General features: G+C 41.9%; 1 protein-coding gene across 1 annotated transcript in view; it reads left to right on the plus strand.

Annotated features, from left to right (window-relative positions):
* The window catches only part of CUNH9orf135 (chromosome unknown C9orf135 homolog), a 40,543-nt gene extending 16,895 nt beyond the window's left edge, over positions 1 to 23,648 (plus strand). The window contains exons 3-6 of the mRNA XM_014519462.2: positions 6,000 to 6,121; positions 6,908 to 6,976; positions 19,309 to 19,366; positions 23,419 to 23,648. Of these exons, the coding sequence (XP_014374948.1) occupies positions 6,000 to 6,121; positions 6,908 to 6,976; positions 19,309 to 19,366; positions 23,419 to 23,610 (441 nt within the window). The 3' untranslated portion in view covers positions 23,611 to 23,648. The remainder of the gene's footprint in view (positions 1 to 5,999; positions 6,122 to 6,907; positions 6,977 to 19,308; positions 19,367 to 23,418) is intronic.
* The last annotated feature ends 950 nt before the right edge of the window (positions 23,649 to 24,598 follow it).

The raw sequence follows: 24,598 nt of genomic DNA on the forward strand, positions 1-24,598 counted from the left end.
ATAATATAATACAACCTACAATGCTAGGAAATGTCCAGGCCATGTATCCTGCTAGTGGAAAGGGGTTTAGCTCCACAGAAATAAATGTATGCTCATCTACACCACTTGAGGATCTAGCACAGAGAAACAAAAATGAATTTGCCAACAGTAAGCAGAGACATTTTCTCTAATGAAACCTTATAGTAAGATAAAATTGTATTATAGCAATTTACTACAGAAAGTTGTAGTCAATAACACTGTCATTTCTAGGATAAAAGTGTCAGCAAACTAGAATATCCTCTTCTCAATGTCGGGAATAGAGCAGCCGGCCGCTGCTGCTTTCTGAATCCCGGAGCTGGGGTAATAAAACTTTCACCTGACAGGCGGGTAGGTGATGGATGAGTGAAATTAACCAGACACAGACGCGTGTTGGTTACAGGAGATTGTTTACTTACGTCGCCCAGATAGTGACGTACGACGCAGGCTGAGCCTTGGTCCCGTTACAGTTGCTTCAGTTATATAGTTGACTGCGCGGGTTCAGGTTACACAATCAATTAATGACGGATGGAGCGCTGAAAGCATGCTATCGAGCCTGCAGGGCTTTTACTACATCAAAATTAGCACTGACGGGGAGTATTGACGGGTGATCAAACCGTCAATCACTCTAGTGACGAGCTTAGGTGTCTAGGTGTCTCCTCTTTGAATTACCCAGAGTTCTCCTAGAGTTTCTCCGACTTGGGCAGAAGTTGCTAAACTATTTATAGACAGAGGTGTCTAACGAAGGTGTCCAATGATGAACTGCTATGTGGAATCTTTAATTATCTGACAAGCAGCAGTTCTTTGTGCTCTCAGGTTACTATCAGGTTACAAGGTAGTGGGTCAGGCTTTCTGTCCGTTACGTGAGAGGGGCTTACGCTTGTTTCTTGACCAATCGCAGGGATTTATGGCAGGGCTATCCCCTTTTACTCTAACCAATCATAAATTATGCTTAAGTTTCGTTTCTTGGATGTGACGTGGGCATAAATTTAAGTCTCTGGCAAGGACTTCTTTCTTTTTAACCCTTGGTTGACTATAGTGTGCGAAATGAGGATGGTCTTGCTAGTGGCATGGGCACTGATTAATTGGGTTGTGACACTCGAGCATTTTTCACTTATCTGACTCACAAATACCAAATATTCCATGCTTAAATCTGTCTCTCTTGGCTATTAATGTGGAAAGTTGGCATCTTCCTCCTTTTTCTCACTCTGATTAACTCTAGATTACTTTAATGGATCAAAGTCTTTTTGAAACATGGTTTTTGAATCTACGTTATTTATGAAGATGATATATAATCAGTGGGCATATCTACACGTGCACTTTACTGTGCAGTAGAGTAATTTACTGTGCCATTGGATAGTCCTGTCAGCCACAAGTACTGTCTGATGGTGCAGTCAATTACTGTGCTTAAATGCAAGTGTAGACAGCGACCAGGCTGGCTGGGGCACGAGGATGCTAGCTGGCAGGCAGCCCTCATGCTAGCTGAGGCATGAGGGTGCTTCAACTTGGAGCTGGCTGCTCTGATGGGGCTCCACATGCTGTGGAGTGGTTGGCTGAGGCACGAGTAGCCCCTGCACTGAAGCATCCTCATGTCTCAACCAGCCCCCTAGGCTGCTCTCACTGGGCCCCATGTGCTGTGCATGAACAAACTCCAGAGCTCATTGCTCCAGAGTTTTTTGCTCCCAGACACATGTTCAAACAGTGTGTCCGAGAGCTAAAAACTTCAGAGTAATGAACTCCAGAGTTTATTCATATGCGTTAATTTCACATGTAGATGCTCCCATTACAAGTTCCATCCTTCTTGGAGTTCTTACTATTCTTTACTGTGCATCTTGCATAATGATCACCTTCAAGGTGGTTGTACTGTCATAATGCATGTGTTCTTTGTACTTGATAAGAATGTTTGTAAAAAAGATGACATTTAGGATAGCCTTAAATATTGCTTTTACATTAAGAGGTTTTACAGATGAAGTGGTGGATTAGTATACTGGTTTCAATTAATGTTCCATGTATTTTTTACAAAAAAAGTTTTTTGGTTTTGGGACATGCCCAAGAGAAATAAATTATTGTTACTTAAGGAGTTTTAACTTTTTTCTTTTCCATTTCTTGTTGATTTAAGAACCCAGTCCTGCTCCTATTGAAGTAAATCTTTACTTCAGTGAGAGCAGGAACAGAGTCTCAATTCTGCCTTTGTTAGAGCAACAGAGTTTGATGCACTGAATTATATGGTTACATTAAAAAAGCAACAGATTGTAATTTTAATATGGGTATAGTATCTAAAAAAACCAATATAGCATAGATGTATCAAAGGTAGCACTAAGTCTATAATTGGTGTAGGTGTTTGAGATGGAGGGGGAATACCATATTTACATGAATCCAAGATGAGGTTTTCCCCCCAGTCTGCATGGGAAAAAAAAACTTGTCTTGGATTCAAGTACTGGCCTGGGGCAGGTAGGGGTTCAGCTCTTTTGTCCTGGTTCTTGGGGCTGAAGCCTGATTAGAGCTGCTGCCTGCACTGGGCTGGAATGGTTCATTAGGTTGGGGAGGGTGCACATGGGCAGGAGGAGTGCAGGAGAGACCATGGCGTGTGTGTGTGTGTTGTGCGGGCACCTGCAGTTTGCTTTCCCACCTCCTGACCCCACCCCTGTGCCTATTGTTTTCCCCACTCTACCCTCTGCTCCCCCACTGCAGCTGTAGACTCTGCTGAGGAATCCAGTAAATTGGGGCTGATAAATAGGGCGGGGGCTGCGATCAAAATGCATTTGTGATGCAGGGGCAAGCAATTGTTGCTCTGCTGCTGCATCAACATCTGGCCTGTGAAAAGCCTATGGTCTGGATCTTGCCCAGGGGGTAGGCTGACATTGACACCCTTGTGTTAAGTCTTAGTATTGTGTTTTTATCTCAATTCTACTTAAGCACATTCAATACAAAATACACATCTGCTTAAAACAATAGGGGAATATTATCCTTTACGGTGAACCGTTACTAAATGAAACATTTTGCCACTCCTGCCAATTAATAAAGAACATGTTCCAAGGGAACAGTAACTACAGTAAAATATGTCAACTAAATCTCTTTGTGTCTAGCTTTCTTATTATTCAGGTCTCTAGGAAAATAAAGTCATGTAAAAATCTTAGATTACATTGGAATTGGGCCCTGTGACACCTCTGAGATCTTTGTAATTCTGTGACTTGTAACAGAATTATTTAACTTCCAGTGCTATTGAAAGTCATAGACGTACATAAATGATACATTGTATTAATTGAAAATAGGTTTTCTGTGCATCACGCATTTCTAGTTTTGTCAAATTCCCCTAAATCTGCTGTAATTTAAAAAAGAATAGGCAGTAGGGGAGATCCATACGGCTACTTTCCACCAGAATCAAGCATATTTTTTCAGCTTTTCTAGCACTGTAGAAAATAGTTGTGACTGTAAGCGTATGGTACAAACTAGTTCCCTGTGTAGAGTGTATATGCTATGGTTTAATATTATTTTTTAATTATGAAAGCTAACTGTTTTATACAATGTTTTCCTCAAGTAGGCATCTTTTTCTTCTATAATTAATTAGATTTGTGGCTAGCTATACAAGGCTTTAATTTAGTAGTGAAGAGAGCACAACACTCTTCTTTCTTCAGCTGTATCTTATGGTAAACGCTTAACACTTTATATACCTTTGTATGACATCTATGAATTTCACTGTGGTTAGAAGTGAGAGTTGGTTTGATGGACCTCTTGCATCCTTAAAGGTACAATTTGAATCAGTAGAACTGTAGGCTAGACAAGCGTGAAAGATTTAGAGTGATCATTTATAACACAAGGGGGTGCACTAATACTTTTAAGCCAATGGGTTAGGAGATTTATTTTAACATTTAGCTTGGTATTTTCTCTGTATTTTCTGCCAAGAGTGTGTTATAGCAAGTTAAACACATCTCACACTTTTTAACGAGGATTTCCTTTGATTTACAAAACAGCTGACCCAGGTAAACAAAATCATGTTATAATGACCACTGTTGGAACCACACATGTTTTGTGTCAATATGTTGATACCAATATAGATGCTGGATTACACTCATTGTTTAAGAAATGGAGATAAAACCTTTAGATTTTTAGAACAGTCTCTTCCCATAATTATCTGGCCATTATGGTATCCCCTTTTCCCACCAGGTGAATGCAAATGTTAAATTGTAGCTGACTATGAAGAATCTTGAATCTGACTGGCCTGAATCTCTTTGACTCACCCTGGTGTTTTTGTGTGATAAAGCTACACAAAGCCTGATGGAGCAACTGGAGCCCAGATATAGGAGCAGGAGAAGATGATTTGGATTTCGGGCTCTTAGGCAGATTAGCATCTTGTGGTCCTGCCTCTGTGAAGAATCACACAGGACAGAGGAGCTCACAGTGACCATATTGATCTTTTCACTCAGGTAGTGTCTCAGTTAGCTAGAATCATGATGCTAAAGCCTCAGGCAGGTTCTCTCTCCAGATATTCCAAGCCAAATCCAGAAATTGTTAACAGAATGCCTATTGACTTCAACACATCCCTATTCTGGGATGTGTTGTATGTGAGGAAATATGGTATTCAAAATCTTTGCTTCCAAAGACAGCACTTTGCTTCCAAAGACAGCACTCAGAGAGACTCCACTGAGGGGAGGCTGCTTGGGAGAAGATAATACAACATGTTGAGTACTTTTATGTATTGCATATTAAAACTTGTTTCTTCTTTGCTTCCATATGATGATAACATCTTCCATTTTCTAATAGGCATGTGATGTATATTTATTCTATTGATAATGTTAGTGCAATGTGATGCTTAAAAATAGATACTGAGATTAAGTAAGCCAAGATGTTTATTTTAGAAGCAGTAAGCCTTTATCAGGGCCTAAACTTCTATTAACAATCTTATTGTTATCTGTAGTTTTAATGTTGTTAGGTAATAAGTTTCAAGGACAGATATGTTTAGCATTTAGATAACAACCAGGTAATAAGTTCCACTGTAAAATATTACTTTATTGATTAAATCAGCCTTTAAAAAATGTTCATTTCAATTGAGATGCTGTCAGTGTGCTTAGTAGATGCTGGTACAGTAGAAGGATAGTTGAAGCATTAAGTAAGGAAAAATGTTTGGTTATAATGTAGTCTTATGTTTTAGCCAATATTATAATTTTCTATATTACTTGGAAGTACTAAGAGTCGATTAAAGGACATTAGATTTTTCTGCACTTCCTTGAAAAATGTGTTGTTTCCTTATTAAATTATTGGTCACCTTATCAGCTAGTTGCTTCTTTACTGGAATTTCATTGGCCAAAAAGTAAAAGGAGGTTTCTCAAAGTATGCAAAACAATGTAATGCCATTCTAAAGAAAAATAAGAATGGAAATCAAATAAGATGAGTGTTTTTGTCCCTTGTTCAATAAGTTCATTGATTGCTTTAACAATACTGCATAATCAGTTTATATTTTCTTTTGGTTTACTGTTTATAGCTTTGCAAACTGATTACAATGTTGGAATCATGAAATAAAACAAATTCTTATAACTTAAATATTTCCAGTACCTGTGCCAATTGTGTTTTTTTCACTGATTCATTTTCTGGGTCGGCTTCAGCACCAGTTTTGAGCTGTAGATCCTTGCTGTGAACATAACTGTTATACAGGGTAAAAACTACCTGTGTCATCTCTGTACTGGAGCTGTTACCATTGGTAGAAATGGTGGGGCTTCACCATTGCTGAAAAAGTTTTCCCAGTGAAAACAAAGCCTTAGGGATCAGCCCAGGTGTTCAAACATAGCTGTTATCTGGCCATAGGTGTTTTTGCCCAACACGTACAAGGTAAATCAGGGCTATGAGGTGTAGTGTCCACATAATCAAATAACAAACAACAAGTAATTTTATACCATCTCAAGTAAAATTTTACACCATCTACAGAAAGGTGTTTCTTTTTTTTTCTTCTCAGAACAGTTATCTTTTTACATGTGACCTTTATTCTCCAGGTGTGGGTCACTACATATCAGGATCATTTGTCTCAACCCTTTACAAATAAAGAATATAAGGAAATGAAGATTTATAAATCCATGCTAAATGAAGATAACTTTGAAGACGGTGTTATTGACAGGTATATTATATTGAATATCATATGCACTACAGAATTTGCATTCAAATGGCAGATGCATAAAAAAAGAATGATAAAAATATATCACTTCTACTTTCTTCCCTTGGATCCAATTATTGATGGAACATACCAGGTCCCCTCACCAGATTTTCCTTTTATTCATGCTAGCATCATAAACTGGACCTAGGACCACCTCTCCTTTGATCCCATATGTAGATATAATGATCTGTAAATAAGAAGAATGGTACAGGGACATCCATCCACCAAATCAGAGGGATCCCACTTTAAAGTGAAAGTTTTTATAACTTCTGAGTTGAACATTCTCCCTGATGTGGATCCTCTCTAGGTTTGAGCTCCAGGAGTGATCCTCAGTTGCCACGCTGGTCATATCCAGCTATCAGAAAGCAAGAGCTACATATATTATTAAGTATTTGAGGTGGCATAATACTTTCCATCCTTCAGACAGCAATAGTAAGCACATATAGAAATGATAATCTGCTAACTTGTGCACTAATTTCGGTTCTGGTAGAAAGAATTACATTTTACTTTAGTTGAGAAATATAATTAATGTGAATCCGGTTTCTGTCTTAATGAATATGGGAGAAATGTGCCATTTGCTAGTTTAATAACTTCTGCAAGTTTTCTTCATACAGATCTGAGAGACACTTTCTCTTTTTAAATATTAATAATTGAAAACTTGGTTTAAATCAGTTCATATAGGGTTAAGTCTGAAAAGAATAACTGCTGATGATTCTGCTGTTTCTCTGAAAATTTTCGTCTAATTTGCAGGGAGACTGGACTACCCCAAACAGGCATGGGAGCCGTATTACCAAGACACTCTCCAGACCACTTTAAAATGTTAGTAATGTTTAAAAACAGCAAATTACAACATGCTTTTTGATGACAGATTATACTAGTGCTTTGTGGAGTGTGGAAAAGGATTGGTAAGGTCTCGGTAATGTTGTTTTACATAAGGTGAAACAACAAAACTGCCTTTTGAATTGTTGCTCTTGGATTATCTGTATTATTTTTCATAGCTATAAGTGTGCATGGATTTCACTTCCAACATTTCTGGTAGCGGTGCACCAATAGAGATTTTGGGGGCTGATACCGATATCCGATTTTTAAGGAGGCATATTGACTGATACCAATCTGATTTCCGATACAGCTGCATGTAACTGGTAAGTTTGTTGTGGTGGAAGGGGAGGGGGGAGGGAAGGGGCATGATGGGGGCAGATCAATGCCCCCCGTGGTGAGGGACAGAGTGGGAGTGGAGCTGGGGCTGGGGGCGGCCCAGTCCCAACCCCGGGCGGGGGGGGGGTCTGGATTTGTGCAGGGTGAGGCAGGGCAGGCTGCTGCTGTGCCAGACTCTTCCCGATGGGAGCTGGACCATGCTGTGCTCAGGGTGGCGGCAGTGCCCAAATTTAGCCATAACCTCCCTCTAACAACCCTTGCTGCCACTGTCCGCCCCGAGTGCAGCCCCATCCCAACCCCCTTCCCTCCTCCCGACATGCTGGGAAGAGCCCAGCACCGGCTGCAGCTGCAGCCCACCCTGCCCATGCCCTGCACAAATCTGAGGGCACCCCCCATGCCTTCCCGGGGTGTGTGCCGGTCCCCCCCGAAGACTCCTGAACAAGCCATGGCTTCATTCCGTGCCCTACCCCGGCTGGGCAGCACCTGCCCCAGCTCCACTCCCACCCTCACTCCGGGGGGCATTTATCTCCCCCCCCATGCCCCTTCCCTCCCCCTTCCCCTTGCACCACAACAGACTTACCAGTTGGACACAGCATTCTAAGCTGCCGAGCATGCACAGGCATTTATTGACCAAATTATTGGCCACATCAGGCTGATTTTCGATATAAAGAAAATTGAGTGTATTGGTGCACCTCTAATTGCTTGTGACCGCAGAATGGTCACCAGCACTTTATTCTGTAACTAGCGAATTCCCCATCAAGAATAACGGAGGGGACGGAGCGCCACCATGACAGTGGGGACAGAGGGGCGGGGCGAGGCCAATGCTGTGCTACCACCTCCCTGTGCTGCCACTGCCTCCAAGGAGCAGGGCTTGGGGCAGGGTGATGCCAGTGGTGCTGGCCTCCCCCCTCTCCTCCCCCCGCTCTGTCCTTGCTATCATGGCGGCACTCAGCTGTCCCACTCTGTCCCCACTGTCATGGTGGTGCTCCATCCCCTCTGTCATTTTCCCCCACCCCTCCCCGGTCATGGCAGTGCTCTGTCCGCGCCATCATTCTTGATGGGCAATTTTCCCTGTGCGCAGCACTGGCTTGTAGCCACGCTGCCCAAGAGCATTACAGACAGACGCACAGACAGACAGACTAAGCCCTTTATATATAGAGAAAATAGTATATCGGCAAAATAATGACTCTTAATATTAACTTAAGAAAAGAGAAATGCATACAGTATTTATATGGGAGTAAAACCGCATCAGTGCAGGGACTTGTACAAAGCCTTATGTACCAGTTAAGTCCCAGAGAAGATTAAGGCTGGCATGGGTTATTGTGAAGGCCCTTCATGCTAAAATGATTCATAAACCTTTGATCCCCTTTTACTTACTAAAATAACAAAATGATACTCCATCATTCTTAAGAAGAAAAGTCTTCATTTAAGTAAGTTAATTATAGCTCAAAATGTTTATAGTGTCTGAAGAGAAGTGTGAACGTGGGAATCCTGGTGGTCCTTTGCTTGGGCTGTGCTGCTTCTTTATTGGGGAGGTAAAATACCTCTAATTCTGTGCCAAGAAACAAAGCTAGTTAAGGGCATTGAAAAGGCATTGAAAGTTTAATAATGTAGAAAAGCTTAAATGTGTATGATTACAACTATTGCATGTAAGAGCAGTTTATGTTTCAAGAGTTAACACAGGGTTGTCCAACTCTTGGCTTGTTGGCTCACTCCTGTTCACTGCCCAGCTGCCACTCTCCAAATCAGGGGGTGGAGTGATGTGGCCTGCAAGGCTCGGGAACCCATGCAGTGTACATCCCATGTGGTTGCGGGACTCGTGCAACATGAGGCCTGGAGGGCCTGCGGCCTGCCCGTCATATGGCTCCCAGCTGCTCAGAAGTTGGACAGCCCTGACTTACTACATAAATAATACACAAAATTAATACTGTGATGGTGGATATAAGTAGGAGTAAATAAATTTGTGTCTGAAATATGTAGGAAACATCTCGAAACATCTCTTTCAGTTGGCTAGTCTGGGGTATAAGGTAAAAAGCAGTCTCTGATGTATGGAAATCATTAGTTATGATATAGTAATGGTTATAAATAGTTGTAATTCAAACACTGCATAATAATTGTGAACAAATGTGGAGAGCTTCCAAATTTTCAGTAGTTAATTGAGCTTAAAGCTAGCTTTCTGTTATAAGCTTGATGCTTTATTTTGATCCGTCATCTCTCAAACTGAACTAAAACCAAACTAATATCGTGTATGTTTACACACCAATTCTTAGTTGAAGCCAAAATATTTTTTTAGACTTTTCCCAAGCTTGAATTTTATCTTACAAATATTGGGATCCAAGACGCACACATTAGTTGGGAATTTCCAGTTTAAGGTTTCCCTTCCTCTGTCCAATCTGCTGTTCCACTTTCTGTTTCCTCCCCTGTGCTCCCTGCCTGATCTGCTACTTTGTTTTCTATTTCCTACTCTGTTTGTTGCTGTGCTGCCTGTACCCTCCCCAACCTGCTGTGTGCCATGCAGAGAAGCTTCCTGTGTTACTTGTGGCATACATGCCACAGGTTGGCCACTGTTACTCCAGAGGGTTCAAGCTGAAAATAACAAAGGTGGCACATAATAGGTGAGAGAGTTCTCTTGTGTAGGAAAAGCGCTTAGCTGGTCATCTCACTTCCTTCAGCTGTTTGTGGAGCATAAAATGGCCTTACCAGACAGGAGAATTGTTCTTTTTTTAATGAAAACTTAGATACTAGAGCACAAAAATGTATGCAAGAAAGTATTGGCTTATTTTACTACTGTCACAGTTTGCCCTCCTTCTGTGCAGATGTAATTCTGCTCCTGTAGTGTCATCATGAGAATAAGCAGATCATGGCTGTATCTTTGTAGATTCATCAGACAGATTCATCCAATGTCATGACTACCAAAATATTAATACTATACTTTAAATCATACAAGACAAGGTAGATTGTGGGCTTCTTTAAATAGATTTATTTTTTTTAATTTTCTTTTTTATAGAAAGCACTTTCTGAGTATGCAAATAGTATGCTATATACAAAGACTGTAACAGCCACATCTACGTGTCTAAACTGCAAGGTTGGCACATGTCCATGTATCCATGCTGGCTAAGAGTGTCTGCTAGCAACCACATTGCAGAGCTCAGTACAATGGACTCATGTAGTTGCATGTAGGCTGGCATTGCATTTACATTTGTTCAGCTTTGTCATGGAAGTTCTTTTGTGCAGGCATTACTCTTAACATGTTATCTCCTGCTTCTTTCAGCTGCGTATTCCTTATAAAGTGGCCTTAACAGAATAGAAAATAAGTAGGGTTTCTGGAGGTTATTCCATGGTTCCTGCTGTATTACTTTTTGGATTGACTGTTGCATTTGTTTCACTATGTATTGCAGAGAGTTTCTCTCTCTTCCCTGGACTCTTGTGAAGAAGTATTCTGGCCCACCAGCGAATACTACCTCTAGCATTTCTGCCTGTAGAAGGGCCGGTGGAAGTAGAGTTTACCTATACATGGTGGACATAACTAATATTCTTTAATTAATAGCTAGCCTTCAGATAATGGGCTTTCTGAACTGTCCTGAGGCCAGTGATGGCACTCAGGCCCATAGTTTTCCCCACCTCAAGAAGCACTTGAATGTTAGCCACAGTGGATACTACTTGATTGTTATATAGGCCTCTGTTAACCACAGAAGTAGGTTCTTGAGCATTAATGTAGAACACATGGGGAAGTTTGTGATATTTAGTTTTTGAGGGTACATGGTGTTTACCAGATAAGCAGGTCCTTATTTCTGCCAGAAGACATGGTTATTGCAAGAGGAGAGAGGAAGGAGAAGTAGAACTGGGGGAATAGAGCCCACTGTTGTTTAAAACAGAACCTCAGTACTGTCTGTCATGTCTCATGTTTCAGTACCTCTAAATCTAAATCGAATCTAATGGAATCTTTTGAACAGGTCCTTTGACTGCAATCTGTTTTCCTCCCTTGAGCTCCAGTCATTGTTGAAGAACCAAATGACAAATCTGTCTTTCTAGTTATCTGTTGTCCATCTCCCCGTTCTATTTCTTCCCTCTTTGGTCCTTTAGTGGCTTATGTTTTTCCCAAAACATCTTGCAGTATTTCATTCTTGAATCACTACTTTTGCCCCTGCTGATTCAGAGTCCTCCTGTCAAAACTTCAGGGTAGAACTCAGACCAACAGTGGTGGAAGGGTCTTTTAAGAAAGTAGTGTAGTATTTTTGTCCCATAAACAAAAAGAAAATAATCTACACTTCTTATATTCTGTATCATGGCAAGGCTTCAGGGTGATGCTTAAAATGGCAGATTATCATCTTGGAGTACATTTATCTATTTGTTGATCTGTTCACAAATTCCATCTTGCAAAGTATATTTTATAAGCTTGCTGTCCCCAAGAATTTCACTGACCAACGTGGCTTTCTCCTGAACGAAGACCTTTCAAGCAGCACCAGCCAGAATTAGGACAAAATATGAAAGAACTTAAGCAAGATGTTGAAATAGGTGCAGAAAGTTGCTAGCAGTGTGACTTCCCTTCTCCCTGCCAAGAATGGATGGGAGGTGACTACTATCCGCACTTCACTTTCCCACCTGCTACACTCTTAGGGAATTATAATCCTGATTGTCGGACAATGCTGAAGTTATACAGTGATCCAGTTCAGTTTATCCATGTGACCAAGTTACAAAGAGGGCTCTCATCCAAAGATTACAAAGAGGGCATTCAGGGTATTTATTGAACCAGGAAGTCCTGTAGCCAGCTTGCTACGTGACTTGATCTGGGGCTGGTTCCAGCAACATGTTCTGCCATGGGCTTTGCTTCTTGCAGATTGGCCAGATTTTCCAATCTGAAAAGCATATCATCATGCACAGTGACATGTAGATTTTGTATGGGGGCTAGCAGTGAGCACCTGGTTGAATTCTGTTTATTTTGGGCAGGTAGATTTAGAGCTGCTAGACTTGACATTTCACCTGCAGTATGTGGAGTTGAAGTGCTTAATTTGTTCCCTGCACTGTATACCAGTTCCCATCTCTGCCAGCTGCTTGGAAATTTTTTCCTGTAAATTTAAGTCTCTGATGGTTCTTCCAAAGTCATTGGTCCTACAATCCTCACATCAGAACTGGAATGTTTGTGTCCTCCTCTGGACCAGCCATTGTGTGCGAATGCCCAACTCTCAGCTCTGAAAACAAGTGCTCTGCTCCCAGCTTAGCTGTGGCCTGAGATCTCAGCGGCCAGAGGAAACTCTACAAAGACATATTGAAGGCCCATCTCAAGAAAACAGACACCAACATCAAGAGCTGGGAGGAGCTGGCTGTTGACTGATTCCAGTGGCACTGTAACTTCAACCCTCAAAGCAGAGAAGAGAGAGCAGTGGAATGAAAAGGAGAGAAACCCCAGTCTACAAGCTTCTCTCTGCTGTGGAAAGACCTGTAGCTTCGGTGCATGGATCAGTCTCAAGGGCTGGACTCCTAAATCACCTCAAGACCCATAAATGAGCCATGGTAGAGATCATTCTCAATTCAAGGGATTGTTGCTGCTGCCACCAGCTTCAGTTAAGCATTGCAGAAATTGGATTAGCATCAGTATAACTTTGATTACTGGAATAAGAGAGGTTTTAGTGTAAATGCAAGGGGATGGTTTTGAAAAGCAAAATAAAAATGTGTGTAGCAAACCAGATCTTTGGGCATTTTTACACATGCTGCCGGATGCAGCACCAGGTGCTTTAATTAGCGAGCCATGCTAATTAAAAGCACCGGTGCATCACATGTATCAGCATCCCTACACTGAAAAGATGGCGGCAGGGCTCTTTGAACTAAAGCTCATTGAATGTCTTTTCTTTCAAAGCGCCCCACCACCATTTTTTCAGCATGGAGATGCACGAGGTTGCTGATACACGTGATGTGGAAGGCTGCCGGAGTGTGTCAATTTCTGTGTTCCAGCAGACTTGATTAATTGAGTCTGCTCTGATGTGCTGGATTTCCAGTACAGCAGAGCAGGCTCACTGCATGTGTATAGGAGCCCTTTGGGTCCAAAGCAACTCATTAAAAGATCTATTGGGTTATATGTGGAGACAAAGCAGGAAAGGGTGAGGTCTGGAGAAGAGGAAAGGAGTTTTATGGGTTTCCATTTATTATAGCATAAAAATAGACACACTGTAATAAAGGGAGGGTACTGCTATGTTTTAATGACGTCAGATAGCAGTTCTCCATATAATTATTACCTTATTGTTCTTAAGATGTTTTTCCATTTACTGTGTAGCTGAATACAGATTGAATGGCTGGGATGGTAAAGCCAATAGTTTGCTGATTTTGAATAAAGTGAATGGAAAAATATTTTTTTCCCTTCTCATCAGCCATGCAGCTGCTGAAACTAAATCCCAAATTAAAAAAGGCAATACATAAGAATGAGTTTGTTCAACGACATGAAAAGGAGTGCTTCAAGTTATGTAAGAAGGAATCTAATCATAATATTAATGTTAATGTCACATTAACCCTTATGGGACAATAGTATTTTTACCGTAATAGATGCAGATACAGTGATGCTTGTGTCCCACATTACACTTGGGACATTATTAACCAGTTACTCATGTCTTAAGCTGTATCCTGGCCATACATTAAAGCAGTTAATGGTGTCCTAAACAAGGAATAAGCCACAAAGTTATTGCACAAAAAATGTGTAATAACTTTGACTGATTCCTATCATACTATTAATTGAAGGTGTGGCCAGGTGTACCCCCATGGGATGCACAGGCTCCCAGAAGCTGGGAGCCCAGAGCTGGTGGGGCTTCCAGCATAAGGGTGCACTATGTGTTCCTACAGCTGGGAGTCACATCAGCTGATCCTGGCTCCCAGCTGTCAGTGGAGGGGGCTTCCAGCCCTGGGAGCTTGCTACTTTCCTGCGCGGGGGGAGCCCAGGATCACAAGCCATGGCTCCCCCTGCACCAGCAATAAGGTATGATGGTACCTGATGCTTGATCCTACAGTCATGCCTTCTGCCATGCCTGAATGGCATGGTAGAAAGCACAATTATGTGATTTGTGCACCAGATTGTATTGTGCCTTTACCTGCATGTCTGGCAAAGGCTGCAGTGTCTCAGAAGGGTACTTGAAGGGTTCTGTCTAAGACCTTACAGGTTGTAGTGTTGGTTATTTACTCTCCTGCTCCAATGGTACTTTTTGTATGAAACTGAGGAGGCCCTGTACAGGGATGGTGTTAAATTTTTTGCTCTGCAGTGCCTAAGTATACTGAACACTTGGGTTGACAGGTGTCAGTTTATGAGTTTGACCTATAAAACTTTTTAAATCCTGGCTACCTGGGAAGCCATGTCTCTCTCTCTCTCTTTCTCTCTTCTCTCTCTTGACAGCTGAGATCAGCTGAGATGCTCAAGCTAGCAATTTGGGGGAGAGTGAGGGTAGGGAAAAATCAAACAATAACTGGTAAGTTGGACGCACATTTTACAAATGAGAATCTGGGGGCATCTACATGTGCCCTTTACTGCAGAGTTGCCTAATTAGCACTGCAGTAAAGTGTCACCATCTACAAATAGGGCACTATTAGCCCAAGGTTGTCGGGACTCAGAGCAGCCGGCCGGCAGCTGCTTTCTGAATCCTACCACCGGAGCAGTAAAACTTTCACCTGACAGGTGGGTAGTGATGGATGGGGTGAAATTAACCAGGCACAGATGTGTGTTGGTTACAGGAGATTGTTTACTTACATTGCCCAGATAGTGACGTGTGACGCAGGCTGAGCCTTTGTTTCTGTTACAGTTGCATCGATTATAGTCAAACGTATGGGTTACACCCAAGCAATGATGGACGTGGTGCCGAAAACGTGCTATCGTGCCTGCAGGGCTTTGATACATCAAGATTTACGATGACAGGGGGTAATTGACAGCTGATCAGACTGCCAAGTCACTCTGGTGATGAGCTCAGGTTTCTCCTCAGAGATTCCCCAGTTTTCCCCGGCTTGGGCGGAAGTTGCTAAACTATTTATAGACAGAGGTGTCTGATGGAGATACCCAATGATGAACCGTTATGTGGAATCTTTAATTTTCTGGCAAGCAGCAGTTCTTTGTGCTCTCAGGTTGCTATCAGGTTACAAGGTAGTGGGTCAGGTTTCTTGCCTGTTACGTATGAGGTTATGATGAGGGGCTTACGCTTGTTTCTTGACCAATTATATACAGTTTTCCCTCGCTTTTTATTGCAGGGATTTATGGCAGGGGTATCCCCTTTCACCCTGACCAGTCTTAAGTTTCGTTTCTTGTTTGTGACGTGGGCATAAATTATATACAGCTCTCCGCCAGGATTTTGTTTCAGGAGTTTTTGGCAAGGATTTCTTTTAACTCTTAGTTGACTACTTGAATGGTATCTCTTGCTAGTGTCACGGGCACTGATTAACTGGGTTGTGACAAAGGTAAACTAATGAACTCCACCAAAGGGTATTAACGCTTGATGTAAGTATTATCCTGCTGGCAGGCAGCCCCTGCACTGTAGCACCCCTGTACCCCAGCCAGCTCGTCTGCAGCACGTTGTGCCATGGTGGAGCAGCTCTGGGGTGGCAGGCTGACTCCTTGGGCCGGAGTTTATTGCATCGTATTAATAACATGTGTAGATGCACCCACTGAAAATTTGTTTTCTCAAAACTTAATTTGTCAATCTTTACAGTATGTTTTTAAGGTATATTTTGTTTCCATATATATGTGATCTACCTGATATATGGCAGTAGCTTAAAACAGTGGTGGTCAACCTTTTAGCCTCGAGTTCTGGACTGCACGGGCAGGGTTGGTCCATGGGGCAGATCCAGCATGAGGGTGGTGTGCTGGTTTTGGCTGCAGGGTGGTTCTTTGCTCACCAGATCTAGACCTGCATGAACCCATGTGACAGTGTCATCTGAACCACAGGGCTTCCCACAGGTCCAGAAATATAATGGTGGGGGAATGGTGGCAGAATTAATTGCTGTGGTTTCCAGAGCCCAGTTTCAACCTGCAGGTCAGAGGTTGATCAACACTGGTTTAAAACAGCGAATAAAATAAAGTCCAAGGCTCTTCTTCTATTTCAAATGAACTGGCATAAAAGACCTGAACCTGATTCTAGAGCAACCTTTTCCTGTAATTCTTTAAAAGTTAAAGAAACTTTTAAATTGGTCTGAGCAATAATCTGAAGGAGCTGCACAGTCTGATTGCAACTGTGGCAGAAACGGAGAAAGAGCTGCTATCCACAGACACCTTGAAATGCAGTGTTTCCTCTCTGATCTCTAAACTTTCATGGTAGTTGGGCCATGTCCCTTCTGTGGACTCCTTAACTCTTTGGAACATTGAATTACACCTTGTTGAATTTCATTAATATTTTTCTTTGCCTCTTTGCAGATTTTTAAAATGTCACAGTTTGTCTCTCAGCATACTTGCATAGTTATTTTAAGCACAACTGGCACCATTGTCTTTTAAGTGCAGAACTAAAAATGTAGCTGCACAACTTGTGGCTGTATATATAAGTATTAAATAGAAGAAAGGGAAATAAAATCAAGGCAATGGTAGTCCTGTTTTATGTAATGGTGGGCAAGTTAGTCAAACCCTCAAACTTGATATTTACCTCACAGATTCCTTTTAAAAAGCTTCATTTTCTAAGGAGTTTGTTTTAACTGGATCATCTGCTTTTGATGATAGCTTTGAACCCATTTCAAAAGGTTAGTCACTGCTTTAGACTAGGCAGTTTGTGGAGGATGTTTTAAGACAAACATATAATGTTTGGTGAGGAAGATTAAACAATTTGTTGTTGTCTTTAGTTTATTTATAGTGCACAGAATGCTTTTTTTGGAGGTTTTAGTTCAGTAACTGCTGCATTCTTATATTTTGAAATACAAACCACTGTTTAGCATAGGGTGAGCTAATATTTTCATTAAGCCAATTAATCCAAATGTTTTAGAGAAAATGATCATTTACAAACTGAAAAAAATACTCTATAATTTTCTACCCAGCCATAGTTATGCCTTCCCTGCTCTGTCACTTAAGGCTTATTTCTCGCTACTGTAGTTGCATCAGGTATTGTGCCTTTTTAAATGTCATGATTCGCTCTTACATGTCTACAGTTTACTCCATGCACTAAACTATGTTTTCTGTATCCCTTTTTAATCACTTCCTGCTATATAGATTAAATTGTGCCTGTCTCCTTGGTTAAGGACTGGCACATAGAAGATGGTGTTCCTGCTCCTTTTAGGCATTTTACTCCTAAAAACCTCTCATTTTCTTGCCATAATGCCATAAATTGTTGGCATTTCAGATATGCAGAATTTCACATACATATGTATATACTCGATCTACATAAGCAGATATTGAAAAGCATAGTTTCATTGGTGGGATTTTGCAGGTACACATATATTCATCACCCCAAGGTGTCTAAAGGGCTTCATTTGAATTTGTGTGTGTGTGTATACATACACACTATATACATATATACACACACTATATATATATATGTATATATGTGTGTGTGTGTGTGTGTGTGTGTGTGTGTGTGTGTGTGTGTATATATTAAAGCCTGTCATACAAAAGCTGGATAGGCTAATTAGCCTATGCACAGTATTGTAACAGATCTGCAACTGATGCCAACTATTTATGGTTCTGTATGTGTGGGACTGTATCCCAGATACAGTCCCTGAAAACTGGTCACTAAAGAAGTGAAAGGTGTTAATTTAAGCAGTGATTTAAAAAAGAAAGAAAGAGTCATAATAATAGAAAATGAGGTTTGGAAGAGACCTCTAGTCTGACCCCTTGCTCAAAGCAGGACCATCCCCAACTAGATCATTCCAGCCAGAAAGAAGACATTGTATCAGGTTTACAATTTCTTATAAATGATACCATGTATCCAAGAATCAGCATGCCCAGTTTAAGTATGGAAGTACAGGGTGTGCAAGGGATCTCTACATACTTATCATTGGACATTGGTATCAGAAGCAGACTGGCCAAGTTCACTGATGACACCAAACTTTGGGGTAAAGCGTCCACACCCAAGGACAGAACGGTGATCCAGGCCGACTTTGACAGGCTTGGAAAATAAGTGGATGAAAACCTGATGGCCTTCAACACTGAAAAATGCAAGGTACTCCACCTTGGGAAGAAAAACCCGCAGCATGCTTATAGGCTTGGCAGTGCTACACTTGCTAGCACCATGGCCGAAAGGGACTTGGAGGTCATGATTGACCACGAGATGAATATGCGCCACCGATGTGATGTTGCAGCTGGCAAAGCAAGCAAAACTCTAGCTTGCATCCACAGATGCTTCTCTAGCAAATTCCAGGATGTCGTCCTCCCTCTGTACTTGGCCTTCGTGAGGCTGGAGTACTGCATCCAATTCTGGGTCCACAATTTAAAAAGGATGTGGAGAAGCTTGAAAGAGTTCAGAGGAGAGCCATGCACATGAACCTGGTGGCTGTCTATAAGTATATAAGGGGTGTACATCAGCATCTGGGGGATCGTCTGTTCACCAGAGCACCCCATGGGATGACAAGGTCAAACAGTCACAAACTCCTCCAAGACCATTTCAGACTGGATATAAGGAAGAACTTTACTGTCCGAGCCCGTAGGGCCTGGAACAGACTCCTGGGGCAGGGGGCTGGACTCAATGATCCTCCGAGATCCCTTCCATCCCTAATGCTTATGAATATCAGTGTATATACACCTGTACAGTACATCTCAGTGCATGCTCATGTAGTTGGAGCACATGCTCTCAGTTAAATTCATATGAAAATTAGATTCCCCTATATTCTGCTCTGAAATTTGTTACTCCTTAGGAAAAAAACCTAAGCAAGTAAATTTCAGAAAGTAAATGATTTTATTTTGCAAACTAATGCTCTGGCCTAGATATTGCAATAATTCAAACAGTTAATAGTCTTTCTGAAAATGGCTGCTATCTATTATTTATTTTGTATAACATATAAAATAAATAGACTGCCTTAGGTTATTTCTCATATCATGCATTTCATTTACCTTATAGGGATCTAGATACAACATACCATATAGAATACATTCCTCCATATGACTATACACCATATGTAAGTAAATAGGAACACTAAAATGATACTTTACAGTTTGTTTTAAATGCAGTTTCATCTGTAGAGTGCATAATTAACTTTGAGGAAACAAGAAAAAGCTGCTTCTGAAATGATGATTTGTTTGTATTTGCATAGAGCTATTAGCAATATAGCTACAGGAGCCAGTAGACAAATGAGACAGTTATAATTTATTTTAGAGTTTATACATTTATAGAGATACAGTTTTCCATCTGCGTATAACTTACTAGCAAACTGTTTAAAGATTCCTCACTACAGCTATTTATTCTGTCCTTTCTTGGTTTACTACCACAAGAGCACAGGGTTTGGGGGAAAAATGTATTATTTATATGTTTCTTACTATCTTTGGTTGCATTTAATGGTGCTTCAGCCAAATAAAAATTTAACAGCTTCTTTTCTATCTTTTTCCCCCTGCTGTGTGTATGAATGTTATTGCTCTATTTATATAGGTAGTAGAAGAATTACACTACTGTGAACATTAAAACAAAATACATATCTGGAATTGAATAGTAATCAAAAACTTAAAAGATTTTTTTAAAAGTTTGAGGTTTTGGACATTTTGTTTTTCTTTGAGGGGGAAAAAGGTAACATTTTACTAAAGATGTTTTGGAGTTAAAGGGGCAATGGCTGTGCCCTTTTGATCTCCTCCATATTTTAAAATAAACTTTTTTTACTGTGAAATTAATGTCCATGAAAAAGGCTATCTTGAAAGCTACAGAGACTGTAATCCTGTGTTCTCATAGCAGTACATAGTACATATGTACATAGTACATATACAAGCTCCTGTAGTCTCCAGGCAATATGCCTTTAAATGGACATAGAGGGATTACTTCTCAAACTGAAAGGTTCGAGTTAGATTAAGAGGAAAGATGTGGGCTTTATGGGCTATGCATGGCCTCCTTCCACCCCTGTAGGCATAGCCATGCCTCAAGATGTTATCTTAACTTGTCCACTGGGCCCTCTGGCCTGTCCATCAAGCTCTGGTTGGTTTCACAAGTCCCTGACCCTGGCAAAGCTCTCTTCTCTGAGTCCCTGGCCCTTACACTCTCCTGTCAGCCTGCCATGCCCTTAGCCTTGGCAAAGCTTTCCCCTTTCCCTGGGCCCTTCACCCTAGTTTCTGTCAGCCTGCCCCTTCCAACAAGCTTTAGCTCTTATGGCCTAAAGACTGCTATGGCTTCTGCTTCACTACTATGGCCTTAGTCCTTGTGGCCTTGGCCTACCCCTCCCCCAGTGGTGGTTCCTTTCCTTTAGGTGAATTAGTGCCTCATTTTTCTCATACTGAAGAGGAGCATAACTACTCTGCCTACTATTCAAATAAAAAACCATAACATTTCTTGTTTGAGCCAAAAGAAATCTTATGAGGTTCAGTAAGGATGAGTGCAAAGTTCTGCACTTACGAACAATCCCATGCATCGTTACAGGCTGGGGACTGATTGACTAAGCAGCAGCTCTGCAGAAAAGGACCTGGAGGTTACAGTGGACAATAAGCTGAATATAAGCCAACAGTGTGCCCTTGTTGCCAAGAAGGCTAATGGCATACTGGGCTGCATTAGTAGGAGTGTTGCTAGCAGATTGAAGGAATTGGTTCTTCCTCTCTCTTCTGCACTGGTGAGACTACATCTGGAATACTGTGTCCAGTTTTGGGCCTCTCACTACAAAAAGTATGTCAGCAAATTGGAGAGTGTCCAGTGGGGTGCAACAAAAATGATTAGGGGGCTGGCTAACATGACTTATGAGGAGAGTGAGGGAACTGGGTTTTAGTTGGGAGAAGAGAAGTCTGAGGGGGGTCTAATAACAGCCTTCAACTACTTGAAGGGGTGTTAAAAAGAGGATAGAACTAAACTTTTCTCAGTGGTGGCTAATGGCATAACAAGGAGCAATAGTCTTAAGTCACAGCAAGGGAAATTAGATATTAGGAAAAACTTTCTTGCTAGGGCTAGGGACAGACAGTCAAAAAGCCTGAGCCTGAATTGATTTAGTCTTTGCAGGTTACTCTAACTTACAGAGAGTGAACCAGTTTACAAGTGGATAGACATTCAGTATATGCCTGCAGTGGCTCAAGCGAGAAGCCTGGGGGCATTAGAGCAGCCCTCCCTTCCTTCCATAGGGAAGCTGAGTTGAGGAGGGGGGCATGGCCTGGCATCCAGAAGCAATCCAGGCACACACAGATGTCCAGTAGGGCTGTTCAAAGCTTCGGTCCCTGATTTGATTCTGTGACTGATTTCTGAATCTGAATCGAATCGGGAGACCCTTTAATCTCTCCAAATCCAAGTCGAATCGGAACCCTCTGAATCAATTCAGAAAGATTTGGTGATTCAGATATAAACTTTAATAGCTTTAAATGTTTTTTCTACATACCTCAAGGTACAAGGTGGCTTGTGAATGCTGTGATGGAGGGGTGGATGAAGCATCCCACAGGAGTGTGGGGGGCTCCCCAGCGCGTTTGGCAGCAGACCCAAAAGTAGACCAGAAGCACTTCTCGTCCACTTTTGGGTTCACCGGGGAGAGTGTGGGGGGGCCCCGCTGTGCCCCCCAGCTGAGTGACTGGTGCCTCCTGGGTCTGAGGGGGTACCCAGGGTCCCCCTGCGACTGATTGTCAAGCCAGGGGGACATGGGGGGGGGCCCCTGCCTGCTCGGTGGCGGACCTGGAAGTGGACCAGAAGTACTTTCAATCCACTTCTGGGTTCACTGCCGAGCACTTGGGGTGGGGGGGCCCTGCACTCCTGTGGGACATTCCATCTGCCCCAGCATCGCAGCATTCATGAATCACGCCTGGTACCTCAAGGTACACAGAATAAACATTTAAAGCTTTGTCTATGGCCTAATTGCTGATTCTCTGAATCAGCATCAGATCTTCAGATTTGGATTTGGCTGAATCGAATCAGGGACAGTGATTCGAATCAACGAATAGAATCACTGTCCCCGATTCGGGCCGAATCAGAATCCAAATTGAATACAGCCCATTTTGCACACCCCTACTGCTCAGCTCTAAAGGGGAATTTTTCCCCTTCCTCCCTCTCCCCCACTGCCGGGGGGCCCTGTTCAGTGCTGGGGGGGCTCTTCTCCCTCCTCCTCCCCTTCTGGCACCAAGGGGTGGGGAGTGGGGCTCTGTGAGGCTGCCCAGCCCCAGAGGGGAGTCTTCTCCCCACTCCTCCCCCTCCATGGCAGGAGGAGGCTCTGTTCCATGCTGGGGGAAACTCTTCCCCCTCCTCCTTCCCCCAGAGGGGCAGTGGAAGCACACAGCTCAGCTGGGCAGGGTGGGGGGTGGGAGGGTCTAGGGGACTCCCCCACGGCTGTGCACACTCCCCCACAGCTGCAGCCCTTGCTGCCTGGCAGCAGTAGCAGGCAAGGAAGTCAGGGTGCTAGTGTCTGGTGCAGGCACGGCTCCAACCAGTGCTGTGCTGGGGGACAGAGCAGAGCCTGCCTTATCTCCCACTGGGGCTCTGAGCCTGAGCTTGCAGCTCCAGTGCTGGTGCCAGGTGCTTCCCCGCACCCCCCACACTGTGCAGTCTCGCACAGCCCCTGCTCCCAGCCTCATGGGGGTGGGGGGAAAAAGGGGAGGAGGGGGAAGAGTGCCCCCCAGGAACAGAGCCCCCCTGAAAAATTGCACCCATTTCATACAGTAATAAAAATGGCTTACAGCAATAATTACCATTGTGTGCTCTTCAACACACTGTAAATCTGAAGCGCAAAATTAGCCAAGATTGCACAGGAAGAATAATTTGATTTAACCAAATACATTTATTTGAGTTAATTTACAGAAATAATCTTCAGAACCAGGAAGGAGATCAAACTCCTAGGTTCACTAGTTTTGGCTACTACTACTAAGTATCTTATCTACTGGTCCAAGGTAGAATGTTAGAATTCAGTAATCTGATATTCGGACCAGACATTTTATTAGGAGATAGATTTTTAATCTGTGAAATGGTTTATTTCTTATAAATTAGTTTGACCATAACATGCACATTATCAAAGCACCATGTTTTGAATCTCTGTTTACTGGAAAATAACTTTTGTCTTTCTTGCTTCCATAGGTTGGAGTCCAACCAGATGGTTATTCTGTAGTTCATAGAAAATGTCATTCTCAGTTTACTGACACAGCAGATTACAGAAGACATGGCATCAACACTTGGCAAAATGAGAGTGGGATTTATGCCAATGCAGCTATAAAGCAGAAGTTCTTCCCAGTAACTAATCCTATACCTTCAAATGTACTTGATTCCTAACAAACCCAAGTAACTGAATCTGAAAAAGAAATTCTGCATTTCACACATTGACTATATTTACCAAATTTTATATATATATATATATATATAAATATATAAAAATATATTTGAAATACTTGCTTTTGTTTGCTTTACAGGAGTGACCCATCTACAGTAAGGAAATATATGGCATATGTTTGTATGAATCATTTGTATATATTGAGTATTTTTATGATTAATAATTTTATGGTACGTTTCTAGATGTATACACTGGAGATCAAAGGTTTAGCTGAAACCCTTTTTTTCCAATATGAAAAATGACCATCACTTAGATTAAGACTACAGACAATGGCACTGCTGCCCACAAAATTCACATTAACTGACAGGCAGTTTTCAGTAATGGACAAAAAGCCAGCAATCCCTCTAACTTCCACATTTTTTTCTCTTTGTTATTGCCATCTTGCTTCTACAGACTTGACCTGAACTGGATATAGGACTTAAAGGGACCTTTCTAGGTCATCATCATATCCAGTCTTTGCTTATTGTAGGCAACTATCTCATATAATCTTGTTAATAAACTTTTTGAGCTTCATGTTAAAATTAGGCAGGTTTGCCCTCACCTGGAAAGTTATTCTAGAATCTCGCTCTTCTGATTAGAACCTCTTCTAATTTCTAGCTTAAATTTATGCAGATACCATGTCTCTCTTTGTCATGTTGTGGCATGTCTCTAAAAAGCTCACATTTAATAGTCTCACATTAGAAGTTGATAAAGTAAAAAAAAAATTCTAACAAGAAATGAGAGGAAAAACCAGTTAGGGTGAACTTTTTTTGATATTCACCTTTACTCTTCATCACAGCTGCCTCCTATGGAACTTGCATCATTTACATTGTTGTCCATCACAGCACAACCCTTATTATCATCCAGATTGTTACAAAATGCAGCACTTTTAAAAACTTTTTACTATAAAGTTCACCAGGCACTTTCATGCAGCCTTGATCCACTCACATA

This window comes from Alligator sinensis, unplaced genomic scaffold, assembly GCF_000455745.1.
Source record: "Alligator sinensis unplaced genomic scaffold, ASM45574v1 scaffold308_1, whole genome shotgun sequence".
Lineage (NCBI taxonomy): Eukaryota > Metazoa > Chordata > Crocodylia > Alligatoridae > Alligator > Alligator sinensis.